The 13,830-nt window shown below is 52.0% G+C and overlaps 1 protein-coding gene across 4 annotated transcripts in view; it reads right to left on the minus strand.

Moving 5' to 3' along the window:
• The window catches only part of Ptpn3 (protein tyrosine phosphatase non-receptor type 3), a 76,651-nt gene that overhangs the window by 18,967 nt on the left and 43,854 nt on the right, over window positions 1-13,830 (minus strand). For all 4 annotated transcript variants that reach the window (XM_026391169.2, XM_026391168.2, XM_026391170.2 and 1 more), the window contains 5 exons: window positions 11,401-11,587; window positions 11,223-11,300; window positions 10,201-10,257; window positions 9,017-9,173; window positions 6,334-6,494 (listed from right to left, as the gene is read on the minus strand). In XM_026391169.2, coding sequence (XP_026246954.2) covers window positions 6,334-6,494; window positions 9,017-9,173; window positions 10,201-10,257; window positions 11,223-11,300; window positions 11,401-11,587 — 640 coding nt within the window. The remainder of the gene's footprint in view (window positions 1-6,333; window positions 6,495-9,016; window positions 9,174-10,200; window positions 10,258-11,222; window positions 11,301-11,400; window positions 11,588-13,830) is intronic.

Genomic DNA, 13,830 nt, shown 5'->3' on the forward strand with positions numbered 1-13,830 from the left:
ACTGAGCAGAGGACCTGGCGCTGTCTGGCGCGGCACCGGCGGGGTGGACCGGAAGGCCTGCTCTGGAGTTTAGACATCTCTGCTTTGCGCGCGGTTTCCAACATCAGAGAGAGGCCTCAGGGGCTCCATCCCTTAGCTCCTCTCACTGGGCCAAAGCTGTGAGATCTAGTCGCACCCTGGACAAGGGCTGCAGACACGACCAGCTCCAACAGGGACTGCGGCAGGGTGGGACCCGGCAAGCAAAGGACACCTCCACCAACCCCAGAACACAGCGGGCTTCTCGCTGGATTCTGGAAGGCTGAGAACTGGAGAAGGGGGAGGCAGGAGAACAAAGGGAGGGGACCTCGGGGACCTCGGACAAGGGAAGCACAAGCAGCAAGAACAGTCCCTTTCATGCCCCACAAGAGCCAGAGCCAGCTTCAGCCATGACTGGGACTCCCAGTGACTGTCCCCTGAATCAACTACACTGTTATCTCTGCGGGAAGCCTGCTTGTTCTGTTCACCACCATGAGCCCCGAGGTCAGCACTGTGCCTGGCACACAGGAGGTGCTGGGCAGCGGGAAGGGAGCATGGGATCTGTGGCTTTAAAGGGGGTGCAACCACGTGAAGGAAGCTGACAAGAGATGGCAGTTGTGGCTTTCTTGGACGTGGTGCTGTGGACCGGAGCTCAGGGCACTCACCTTTCACAAAGGCCCCAGGAGGTGTTTTCCTGGTGCCACTGGATGGACGAGCTAACAACTCACCACTCCCAGGGAGCCTGTCCACACTGGGGACATCCCCTTTCTTCATATGGACCCAGCCAAAGGACCAAGGACACGGTCTCAAGGGCACCCGCAGCCTCTACCTACTGTCCAGGTGCGCTGCGCTGACATGGTTATAGTTATTTGGGGATTTCATTATAGTTTGGGTATTAAATGACCCCTGAAGGCTCCTATTCTAAAAGCTCCGTCGTTTTCTAGCACCAAAACCGCGAGTCAAACTAAACTATAACCCTTCCCTCCTTTTAGGTGGATTTTGTCACAGCAATGGACACTTAACGGAGACCTTTGATAGTAGTGGTCTTTCAACGCCCAGTCCCAGATGTACGTTCTACTGTTGGCGCACTCCTGAGTACACTGGTGGCGTCTCCTTCACATACACACACAAACAGGGCAAGTCCTAGCACGTGACATGCACAGGATAAGGGTCGTTCAAGGGCCCCTGTGTGTGTCTATCTACTCCAGACACACTAAATTGATACTTTTTTTAAAAAATGAGAAAAAAAAAGGCAAACAATTTTTTTCTTTCTTTCCTTTTTTTTTTTTTTTTTTTGTGTGTGTGGTGCTGAGGATTGAACCCAGGACCTTGTGCAGGCAAGGCAAACACTCTACCAACGGAGCTATGTCCCCAGGCCAGGAAAACCATTTAAAAAATACATTTGGTGGGGGGTACTGGATATTGAACCCAGCGTGTTTACCACTTCCTCAGCCCTTTTTATTTTGATAGAGACTCTCTCTAAGCTGCCCAGGTGGGCCTCAAATTTGCCATCTTCCTGCCTTAGCCTCCTGAGTAGCTTACAAGTGTGCACCACCGCACCTGGCTTTACGTGCACTCTGACGGGTGGGCTCTGCTCTGGAAGGTACCACTGCCCTCATTAATTCTGACATGTGTTGATTTAAACCTCTCACAGTTTTCAGCTGCCTTTGCTCGTGAGTCACTTGTTTTGACACTAAAGGGTAGTTCCTACAGTGGCAAGGTAGGTGCCAATTAAGGAAGCACAGGTCGGAAAAGAGAAGAATGGGTTTTGGTAAGGATGGACGATGCTGAAGTGGAGGGGTGAGGGTACACGAGTGGACAGGACACTGGGTGTCTTGTGGCCACTGCTCTAATCCGTCAATCTGGGGAGGGGGTACTCCCTTGCAGTACTCTTCATTTTCTATCAGAAGAGGAGTCTTCAAAGAGGTCTTAACGAAGAGTGGGCAAGGAGGCGGTTGCCCGTCACGGGGTCCCTGGATGGCATGGACACAGGGCTCTTCTGTTTGCTGGAAAGCTGGTTCTCAAACAACGGACAGCTGAGCATCAGCACTGAGTTTTTAATCCATGAAACCATAAACCAAACGCATGGCCTTGCCCTGGCTTCCACAGAACTCCGACTTGGGGCAGTGTGGGTGAAGCCACAAGCTACTCCCAGGAAGGAAGGAAGGAAGGAAGCTGTGGCGAACGGGTACAATCCTCAAGGAGGACAGCGTCCTGGAGGTGGTGCCGACAAGGAACCTGGCAAGAACCAACCTGTTCCATCCTACAGAGAAGAAAACCTGATCTTGGGTGAACAAAATACAGCATTCGAGGCCAATCACAGATGCTGCCCAACTGCCCAGTGTCACAACGGGGGACGGACAGCTCTGGAGGTTGGGTGGAGCTGGGACACGCCTGTCAGTGGACTAGAGCTGTTTGTTTGTAGGTAGGTAAGTGTGTGAGCCAGTGTCTCACTCTGCTGCCCAGGCTGGTCTCGAACACTGGGGTCCTCCTGAGTGGCCGGGACAAGAGGTATGCACCCCCATACCAGATGGATTTTTTAACATCAATTATCATTCTGGCTCTATCTCTGACTAGGTATGTGACACCAGACAACCTCTTTGCCTCTCCCTCTCCTGATTCTGATCCTGGGCTTGTGGCTGAGCGGTAGAGTACGTGCCAGCTCTCGCACCAAAGAATAAAATAAATAAAAAATCCTAATAACTCTGGCCGTCACCTGTTTCACAGAACTGCTGTGAGAACTGGAACAGCATATGTGAAATACACGTGGTAGATCCCAGATACTCCAGAATGTCGATTATTATTAAGTGTGATTTTGTCACAGCTGGGACCAAATGCTTTCTGGAACACATATGTAATTGTTTACTGAAAGCCACAGGAGGGACGAGGGAATTCCCTCAATTAAGAAAAAAAAAAAAAAAAGAAAGAAAGAAAGCTTCAGAGCAAGCTTCCAGAAAGCCAGTGCTCCTGGAGGGACTCTGTCTGCTGCCCCAGGCAGGTGCACTGTGTCACGGAGTGGGTGAGGAGGACACCTGCCAATGGACCCTGCCAGCGATCAGCCCCACTTCCTGCTTCTGGGCACAGAGCACATGTCCTCATCAGTCAAGCTGCCTGTCTGCCCATGGCACAGGAGGAAGAGTAATGGGGACATGGCCATGTTGTCTGGGCACAACAGGCAGGACTTGCAGGGTTCCAAGCTCAGAGCCCTATGACCACTTCTTGTGCAGACTGGGCATGCTCCTGGAGCCTCTCTTTGTTTACAAATAATAATAGCTGCTGTTACTTTAAAAAATTTTTTTAATTAAAAAATTTTTTTAGTTATAGTTGGACATAATATATTTATTTTATTTATTTATTTTTATGTGGTGCTGAGGATCGAACCCAGCGCCTGGCACGGGCTAGGTGAGCACTCTACTGCTGAGCCACAACCCCAGGCCCTGTTTTTTATGGTGTCCTGATCACGCACCAAGCAATGAATTAAGTATTTGTCTCATCTACTCCTTATAATTCAACTCACGAGACGACCTACCTATAGATGAGGACATAGGGGCCTCAGAGGTCAAGGGAAGGGAGTAAGGGGTGAAGCCAGGATTTAAAGTGACTCTGGCCCTCTGTGACCTTTGCTAGCTCTGATGGTACCCTAGTAACAGCCCTCAACAGGCCAAAGCATCTTGTAATTTCCAACGGCCACAGAAGCAGCTCTGGAGTTAAGTCAGAGCCTGGGCTTAAGTCAGGCTCTGCCTCTTACAGGGGGCTCTTGGGGAGGTCACTTCCTTTATCTGAGACTCTGTCTCTTCTCTATATGATGGGGATAATGGCTGGATCCACACAGAGCTGTTCAGAGAATTACATAAGCTGACAACTTCACAGCCTGTGGCACTGGGTAAGTACCCACTAAAGTGCTCATTTTCGTACTAGTTTCCTGTTTGATTTAGTGTCCCTTGAACCAAACTGCTCTAGCAGCTGCGGAGGACATCTGCATGTGATGCTCCAGTGACCCGAGGGCTCCTTGGGAGGCCAGGAGGGACGATGGCAGAGGCAGAGCTCCCACCACAGAGCAGACCTGCTTTTATCTGCTTATATTTTGGAATTCTGCAAAAGAGGCTACGTAAAAAGAAGGATTTTCTACTTAATTTCTAGAAAATTTATAGACGAAATGAAAAAACGTGTGTCCACACTAAAATTTAACTCTCTTACGGATGTATACGTTTTCTGCTTCTTTCTTCTGCTACTTTCTTACTCTCCATGAGTAGACTAGGATGGGCGGCAGGGGGCAAGGTCCTGATAGGTTTCCACCCTCTCCTTTCCACATCAGCTCGTGCATCAGAACCTCAGCCAACCTTGTTAAAGCACCAGTATCCGGTAGATGTGGACAGTGCCCTAGTTTAACAAGCTCCCCAGGTGGCTCCCATACAGGTGGTCAGAGGTCACCCTTTGAGAAACACTTTTACAAAAAAATAGGGGGTGGCAAGGCCTTTTAAAACTTCTTTAAAAAGTGGATGAACACTTTTCAGGGTTCATCGAATGGAGACGCCCATATGGGAAATACATCAAAGCAGAGGCTGGGGGTGGAGGAGGCCTTAGGAAGCCGGGGCAGGGCCAGCCTCGGAGCTTTCCCCAGGCCCAGCCACGGCACCGCATCAGCCAGAACAGCTCTCCTGGGTCCAGGGCTCTCCCTCGTCTGGGGCCAGCCAAGATTCCTGGTACTTCCTTATGCCACCTGACCTCTGTGGCCTTCAGCTGAGCAGGACCTCCTGAATTCCCTCCCCTTCTCACTTAGTCCCATCCATCCCTTATTAATCCCACATCTTACCCCAGGGACCACCTGGAACCTTCTCTTCCAGCTGCCCTGGTATGAACTATTTGTGTAATAAAATCTTACCCTACCTTGGCCTTCAGCTGTTTCTGACTCATGATACATCTCGACCCCAAACACACCAAAATTAGATGGTGAATCCGTTGCAGCCAGAAACCCCCTTCTTCCCTCGTTATGACCCAGTTCTAGCGTTAGGCCCATGGAAGTACCTGCCACTGGCTGAATGGGTGATTGACTCCATGGTGCCTCTTCCCTCCCCTCCTTCCCCAGTATTAAAACAAGAAGGATAAAACTGAGATCACCAGCAACTGGGTTGCAAGTTAATTCCTCGTTTTATCTACTTTGGAGAGTGTTTATGTTACTGTTCTCTTATCCAAATTTCATTTCCACAAGATAGGAACTTATTTTTTTTTTGTTTTATGTTTCCTGTCAAGGTAGCTAATTAAAAGTTTAAAATTCCCCATTGAATTTGTAGGGATCGGTTATCTTTGCCTTCTGGGCTATGGGTTTTGCACTCTGCTGCTGCTCAACCTGTTTTGCTGTGGTGTATTTTTATGTTCTATGCCCTGCACCACTGGGAGACAGACCTTCCTCTCAGAGCTGTGGCTTTGCGTCTTTGTTTGATATTCATGTTCCTCCTGCTTTCTTGAACCCCTCTGCAGTCACATGCACTGGCCAAACTTCCTACTTTTGCTTCTGTGACTTTTTAATAAACGCCATCTGTGTGCCTGAATCCATCTGAGATGCTCGTCCTTAATTTATGAACCCAGACTCCGCGTGCTCTTGACCAGGCTCTGGTTTCTCGCTGGCCTATTTTGCGTTTCTTTGTGTTCCTTCTGCTCTCTCAGTGTGTGAGCTAATCTGCTTTCTTCTACCTTTAAATAAATTTGGAAGATAGATGCACCCGAATTTCGATCCCTTAATGGACATCTTTGGTTTGGTAAAAGGCCTTGGTGGGTGCCTTTGTCGGCAGCCTCACTCCTGGCACCACGGACTGTGCCTCCTGGGGAAGATGGGGTCTGGCTTTGGTTTCTGTGGTTGAGATAGTGGGGAGGGGGAGAGGCTGTGTCCTCATGGGAAGACGCTAAGTGCTCAGATGCCCAGGGCGGCTGGGCTGGGGGTGAGAGAGTTGGTCCCACTGCCCCCTGCTTCCTTCCACTGTGGAGTCTGAGCTTTTGTGCTGGTAGTTAATCAGCTCAGAGTCCTTCCTCCTCAGTTGCTGACACGTCCCTCCAGGTCTACCGAATGCTATTAGAAGAGGGCGAGACTGATTTCAGCCATGGCTGAGGTCCTCATGGGCCTGCTGGACCTCATTGCTGTGCTGCTCCACCCCTAGGAGATGGCCCATGGCTGTGGCCTGTGGCAACTCTGCCGTTTGAGGTTTGTGAACCACAGTCATCTCGACTGCAGAACCGAGGGCTTGTGTCTTGCCTCGCCCAGAGCCGCTCAGGGGCAGCAGGGTGGCCTTGCAGGTGCGTGGCGTGGCCTGGGCAGCCTCTTACCTCAAACTGGATCAGCACCGTCCCGCTTTCAAGGCCTTTTTTTAGCAGTTCCATGGATCCCTCCAAAGTGTCCCCACCCTCCGGACACATGGGGAAAATGGGTTCTGGGAAAAGCTGGTTCAGTTCATCTTCAGATTTGATCTCGGTGAATGAGTGGACAGCTGGAAGAACAAGACAGAGGCGTCCGGCACTTTGCTACTGGTCTCCCCTCCAAGGAGGACCCTGCAGCAGCTGGGCACAGGTGTTCAAATGTCTTACTGAGTGGATCAGCACGTGGGGACCACCTCCACCGAGACCCCTTTTCCAGGTGAATGACCCAGTATGTGTCACTCATATCAACAACATCTGACCTCTGGTTAGTTTTAAACGACTGCGTTTAGTACTCGTGGGCTTTTTGCCAAAGGTAAGGAAAGGAGGAAGAATGTTCTTAGGGCAAATTTTCTCATTTGTTCTCTGACCTTGTTGTTTTCCCACCATCCCCGTACCTCTCCCTTCTTGGGTCCTTTTTCATTGATTCCCCTTAAATGCCATTTTCCCAGGTGCTGGGGTTGGGCCCCAAGTTTGCGTTCAACAGCCCAGTCTCTACGTGGGAAGCTCCCAAGGAACATCTTCTGTGCTTCAGTCCAGCTTCCTTAGGTCTACATTCTCCTTTCTTGACAAACTCAGCAGGGGAAGAAATACTTCTACTTTACCTGCCTGTATCTATGTCTGTATCTCCTTTCTCTCCTTCTCCCAGGCTGGAGACTTTGGGATCATTTCTGAATTTTCCCTTTTCACTCAGAAAGGTAAGTCACTCCCTCAAAAGCCTTCAGTGGCTCCCTACTGCCTTCAAGATCACAGGAAAGGGGAGGAAAACTAAACACTCGAGTTTCCCCACAAAGTGGAACTGAATCCTCACAATTCTGAATGTGCTGTTGTTTGTCCCGTTTCACAGACAAGGAAATGGGGCTCCTGGGACGGGGCGGATCATTAGGGTAGGGCATGGGAAATCGGTCCATGTCTGTCTGACTCTATCGTGGACCACAGCTTGGCTCTTCTTGCACGATGTGATTTTGACCCTGTCTACAGCTTCTTGTGCCAAAGTTGACTGATCACTTTTTCTTTAATATAAATACTGGGGATTGAACCCAGAGGCTCTTCACCACTGTGCTATATCCCTAGCTCCTTTTACTTATTTTTGGGTCGGGGTCTTGCTACATGGCCCAGGCTGGCCCGGAACTTGTGATCCTCTGGCCTCAGCCTCCTGAGGACCCGAGATTCTAGAGGAACATTATGTGCCTGGCTCAGTTCATATTTTTTTTACTTAAATGCTTATGTTAGAAATAAGCTTAACATTACGATTACTGGAAATCCGGCAGCCCTTGCTCCTTAGCTCTGACACTCTCTATTCACTGGTTTTCCTCACCTCAAGAGGCACCAGCCAGGGGCCAGTGGAGGAGGCCTCCCGTGCCCACCGGGGACACCCAGGTCTATGTGATGGAGGCTCCACCCACTGATTCCTCAGACTCCCGTCATCATGTGGCCTTACCAGTCACGTGGCAGAGGGGAAACTTCTTCACCTGTGATATGGTTTCCCTGTTTTCTACTTGGGGTGACAACTCCCACGTCACAGGGGAGTCGTGAGAGTGGAGGAGGATACAATGGGAAGCCACCGACCCAGGGCGAGGTCCTCGTCTGGCATGACCCAGACACCAGCTACTGTCCTGTGGACTCCCACTGTGTGCCCGTCAGGCTGCAGAGGGGATCAGAGGTCCCCTACAGCCTCCCAGGGAGGTGGGTTCATGCTGGCTCTGGGCTGGGAGTTCTGCTGGGACCAGAGAGTGGCAGGGTGGAGCTGCCCAGCAGGCGAGAGCCAGGGCAGAGCCGCGTGGCTGGAGCTCCACAGTCACACCTTCATCTACCACCAGTGTTGAAGGCTGTCGGGGGACTCACGGGTCTTGGCTTGTTATTCAGAACAACAATGGTGACTCCTTGGAGGCCCTCAAGAGATGACACTTGCCAGGCAGTGGGCAAGACCCTGTCTCTAAATACAATACAAAATAGGGCTGGGGCTGTGGCAGAGGGCCCCAAGTTCATTCCCTGGTACCACCCCAAAAGAGAGATGACACTCCATAGAGGCCTTCCTTCAAACACCTTCCACAGCCCAGACAGCACCCAGGGTGAGTACCCTTAATCTCCACAAGCACCCTTGAGGAGGGCACTGTCAAGTCCTCAAGTCACTCTCGGGGAACACAAGTGCAGGCTGGGGCTGTAACTTGCTCAAGGTCCCTAAACCCCAACCAGGCGGTGGAGTCAGGAATCTCCGGGGACATTTGGCTCCACCCCTCTAGCCTCAGGGCCTGCCCAGCAGACCTGAGCAGGTACCAGTGAAATCCAAGGGACCCTCCGCAGGACCAGGCAGATGAGAGCCTGATGGGGGCTAAGCTGTGCCTGAGCTGGAGGAATCCGGGGCTCCAGCCTGGAGTAAAGTGGGTGTTGGGGCTGCCTCTCTTCAGAGCACCAGCCTGGAGGGGTCAGGCTCTGGGGAGGAAGATCTTCACCTTTTCCCAGGGAGAAACCAGACACTCTCATTGCTCTGGGAAAATTCTCGATTTTCAGACGCTGGCTACACACCTCGTGTTTTCCAACCACAGAATGGGCTGGACAGTGTCCCCGTGGCTCATCCCCCAGCAGGCACTGTTACCTTTCCTCCTGATCACCAGGGCCAGCTCCCTCGAGTGGGACTCCCGGCTGGCTTTGATGAACATCACCACCTGGTCGTGGGTGTGCTCGGAGATGTCCCGGCCATTGATCAACACGATCTGATCCCCTTCGTTCAGCTTGGGAATGCAGGTGTCCGCCTGCATGGAGGAAAGCAAGCGTCCGTTACCATGACACCTCCCTCCAGGGGCCGCAGGCTCCCTGGTCCTGGACACCTGAGACTGCCACCACGTCACTGTCTCGTTTTACCCACTGGTACGGGCACAGGGAGGTGGCCGTGGGATTTTACAGAAGTGCTGCTCAGAGTGTGAGCTAGGAAGCAGTTCAGGATAAGGCCCGAGACGCCTTCACTCTGGAGGTGCTGTTAGAAAAGGAGCCGGCAGCTGGAAGTGAGGGTGCAGCCGTGGCTTGCAAAGGGAAGGCCCTCATCAGCACCACACCAGGGGCAGGAGCCGCTGCGGGGCGATGTGATGAGTGTAAGAGCACAGGAATCCCCAGAAACCACAAAGAGCAACACCAGGACAGCGACAGGCTTGGGGACAGACTGCTCAAGAGTTAAAACCCGTGGTGGGCCCCTTCTTAAAAGAGACTCTGATGTTCTACCACTTTAAAAAAAGCAAACCATCACCAGGCAGCTTCAGAGCGTGACGGACCCCTGAGTCTACTTGTGGGCATCCGTCCACTGTGCCTGTGTCTGAGCATCGTCTTGTGCTGCGTGCCCTCCGCATACACAAGCACAGCAACTAGAAAGAAAAAACACCAGAGATGTGGAGGGTTGGGGTGGTGCTGGTGGGGAGACGGTGGGAAGGGGCTCAACGTCTGTGATCCTGCTCAAAGCGAGCACAGCGGCAGACTCTGCCTCAGTGTCCCCCGTCCACAGTACTTCTCAAAATTGAATATGCACACAGATCACCCAAACGCCGACTCTGGTTCTTCAGGCCTGGGCTGGGGCCAGAGGCTCTGCTGTCTGATGAGGCCCCAGGTGACACAGGTGCCGAGCCTCCAGGGCCCACCGAGCAGCAGGGTTTTAGCAAACCCGAGTCCTGCTCCTTCCGTCTGCCTGGGGGGACTTCCACCCCACTGCCGCAAAAAGAAATGGGACAGGCAGAGACCCGCCAGGTGTTTGGGAAGCAAATGTGGAGACTGCACGGGGACACATCTACTTACAGGTGACTCGGGGTTGATCCTTGAGACCACAAGAGGCATCTTCTGATCCACTCCACCCTGTCAAGGTGTCAACATGAAATGACACTGAGTAGTTCACAGTGACAAACAGTAGACACCAATAAAGCCAGTCTTCTGGCCCGTGGGGGCCTCAGACCTAGGGAACACCCTGCTGGCTTCTCTGCGGAGGGGACATCACTGGTGATGAGCTGAAGAGGGTACCAGCTCCCTGTCAGCAGCGCTGCGCCCCCAGGAGGGCCCCGCGAGCGGACAGAAACGGGAGCTCTCAGGGCGGGCAGGTGAGGCCTCAGGAAGGGTCATACGTCGTGTGGGCAGGGCCACTGGGTGCCGAGAAAGATGTGCACGAGGGCAGCTGTGGACGGCTGGCAAAGACCAGCTGCCCTCACGGGCTCCAGGGCAGGGGGTGGCGGCTGGTAGGTTGGTGGTTGGAGGGCCTGGGAGCCAACATTTCAGACTTCATGGGAAAGAGGCTCTGCAGCAACTGCTGAACTCTGTGCCACATCCCAATCTGCAAAGGGACGGGCCAGGCTGTTCCCACCACACTACAGAACAGATGGGATCCAGCCTACGGGCCACCATGTGCAGACTGCTCCGAGGCGCCCAGAGGATGGGACAGGCCCTGCACCCTGGAGAGCCGTTTTCTCTTATCAGCTTTATCGATGCTGTGGGATTCTCTTCATAAGCCCTTTGAGGGGGTAGATCTGCTTGCCAACCAAGTGCCTCCATGTCTCTGAGCCTTAGTATCCATCTGTGAGGTAGGTTTAAAAATACTGTCTTCACCGCTTATTTTAAGAGCTCAATAAGGTGATATAAATCTAGTGTGCAGCAAGTGTTGGGCACAGAGGAGGTAGCAGCAGCCTCGGTCACATTAAACACTCCCCATCTGGAGGGCTGAGCCAGTTTCCCTACGCAGCTTAGCTATGCAGCACATTTTTAATGGAAATTAAAATTCACCTCAAGTGGTTTCCTAGCATAAACCTACCAAATAAATACACATGACATACCTTAAGATTAAATCCAAATTTTCCATCTTCATCCGGTGTGATACGGACCAAGACTAAGTAGCTGTCACCATTATCATTCTAGAAAACATGGGAAAGTGATCGTTTACATTATTGCCCTTCCAGGGGCCCGTTCACAAGGGTGGGCCTCTTAGGCGTGGCGGGACCTGGGCTGGCTCACCTTGTCACAGTAGTACTGGCTGGCGTCCTCAGTGGACCCTCCCTTGGTCACCCTGTTGTAGTCCTCTAAAAACTGCTGATCGACCCCATCAGGTGAGCAGGAGCCTGGAGCATTTGAAGACGGAGACACAGAACTGGATGACTTCTGGGTCCGGCAGCTTTGTGCTGGATTGTTCTCGGACAGACTCCTTCATCGTGGGGGAGGAGGAGATATTTTAATAACTGGATTAATGTTATTAATGCAAACATCACCAACTTGTTTGGGGACCAGTGTCATGGATCTCTGGAACCTTTGAGCTGCAAAGGTCCTCTGCAGGGGTCTGGCCCATGCAGAGTCCTCCGGCCATGCCTGCCCTGATCTGGCCTACATACAGCACATTAAGTTTGGGGGCAGAGGGACAGGAGGGCAAGTTGGATGCATGAGCTGCTAAAGACTTGGTTTTCCTTCCATTTAGAAGGCTGCTGGGCAAAATGTGTCCAGCTACTCTGGTGATTTAACTTTTTTTTTTTTTTTTTGAGATGGGGTCTTGCTATGGTGTCCAGGCTGGCCTTGAAGTCCTGGACTTGAGCAGTCCTCCTGCCTCAGCCTTCCAGGTGCTGGGAATACAAGTGTGCAGCACTGTGCCTGGCTCTAGGGTTCAGTATTGATCCAGATTCTGCCAGGCCAGGCCGTGCAAACGCACGTCCCCGTATCCTCTGAAGGACACTTTCCTTCCATCTCGTTCCTGCCGACAGCTCTGCTCCATGGGATCCCGGGCCACCCAAAGGAAGCGGGCTGACGGCTGCACGTTGAGGACAACTAGCATTCCCAGTTTATGTCTGACATCCATGGGCTGCCCTCACTGAGCTCCTGTTTTGTCTTTCTGTATTTAATGTGGGTTCTCCTGGACCTACGGCTCATTGTCCAATATGGCAGCCTCTGTCACACACGGTACTTCTATTTCAATAACTTAAGATGAAAAGTCAGTTCCTCAGTTGTGCTGGCGACATTTCAAATACTCAATGGCTAGACGTGGTTGGTGCCTTCCAGGCTGGAGGGCAGCCACAGAACTTTTCTCACATCACAGAGGTTCTGTGAGACAGTGCAGTCTTGGACAATTACAGATGTTTAGAACTGACCAGGCCTCTGTGGTCATCTGCTCCAACTCCACCTCACAGATGAAGACGCCAAGGTCCAGAGAGGCTGAGTAACTTCCTTAGGGTCACACAGCTTTCCCCTCACACTCATTCCGATGGTCCTGAGTGTTCCCTTCGGCTTTGCATGATGCCAAGTCTGCTCTTAAGACTCCTGTTTCTAACCTCACAGGACCACAGATCAACCACCCCTGCCGTCAGTGTATAGGACAGGACGCTCAGTGTCTGTATTGCCCACCCTGGTCTATGGACCTCACACAGGTGTCTCACACGGCCCAGGAGTATGGCTTCTCCCCACATCCTACAGACTCTGCTGCACCCCAATCTCACCCAGGGAGAGGTGAATGGAGAAGGCTGAACCACCAATGGCGAAGACGGCGGCCCCACCTTCACTAACCCTTTCCTTCGAGGCCCTGTCCGGGGGCTTTTCATTAATACCATCTTCTCTCTTTCCTCAAGTTCTGATTAGCATTTTCTTGTTTGTTTGCGGTGGTGGAGATGAAACCCAGCGCCTCGGGCCTGCCAGGCAAGTGCGTGCTTGCTCTAGCGCTGAGCCATACCCCTGGCCCAAATCAGCTTACGTTAAATAGAAAATCTGTACCTATTCACACAGAATAATTCGCAATCTCCATTTATTGAAGAAAATATTCAGCGACAGACCAATGCAGAAACAGCTCTATGGAGGGGAAAGATCTGGCTTGTGGTTTTCCTGCTGCTGGCAGGAAAAGGGTGTTGGGGCGGGAAGGCGTTTCAGGAGAGGGTGTTGGGAGCTGAAGTTGTATGCTGGGGTGTGTTTTCACACTGACAGTGAGACTCTGATTCACTTAAAAATAAGACTTCAAAACTTGCCCCCAACTAGGGCAACATGGCTGTTTTACTGGTCTTTTTGTTGATTTATGTTTTTGCAGTGCTGGGGGCTGAAGCCAGGGTATCACCCAGCCTGGCAAAGCTCCACCCAGGCCACACCCCCCGCCTGTTTTACTGCTTACAAGAGCACCACCCGATGGCAGGAAGGGCAACTGCAGAAGCCAAAGGCGTAGGAGATGCTATTTCCAGTTCTAGCGATGCACTTGAACCTTTAATGGGAAGAAGCTGCTGATATCGTGCGCATACTTCAAATGTCTGCAGGAGTCCAGGGGGTGGGTGAGCCACGGGAAGAGTGAAAGGCAGGCACACGAACAGAAAAACAGGGCCGAGGGGCTGGGATTGTGGCTCAGAGGCAGAGCGCTCGCCTAGCATGCGTGAGGCGCTGGGTTCAATCCTAAGCACCACATAAAAATAAAGATATTTTATCTGT

The sequence above is a fragment of the Urocitellus parryii genome, chromosome 4 (assembly GCF_045843805.1).
Source record: "Urocitellus parryii isolate mUroPar1 chromosome 4, mUroPar1.hap1, whole genome shotgun sequence".
NCBI lineage: Eukaryota > Metazoa > Chordata > Mammalia > Rodentia > Sciuridae > Urocitellus > Urocitellus parryii.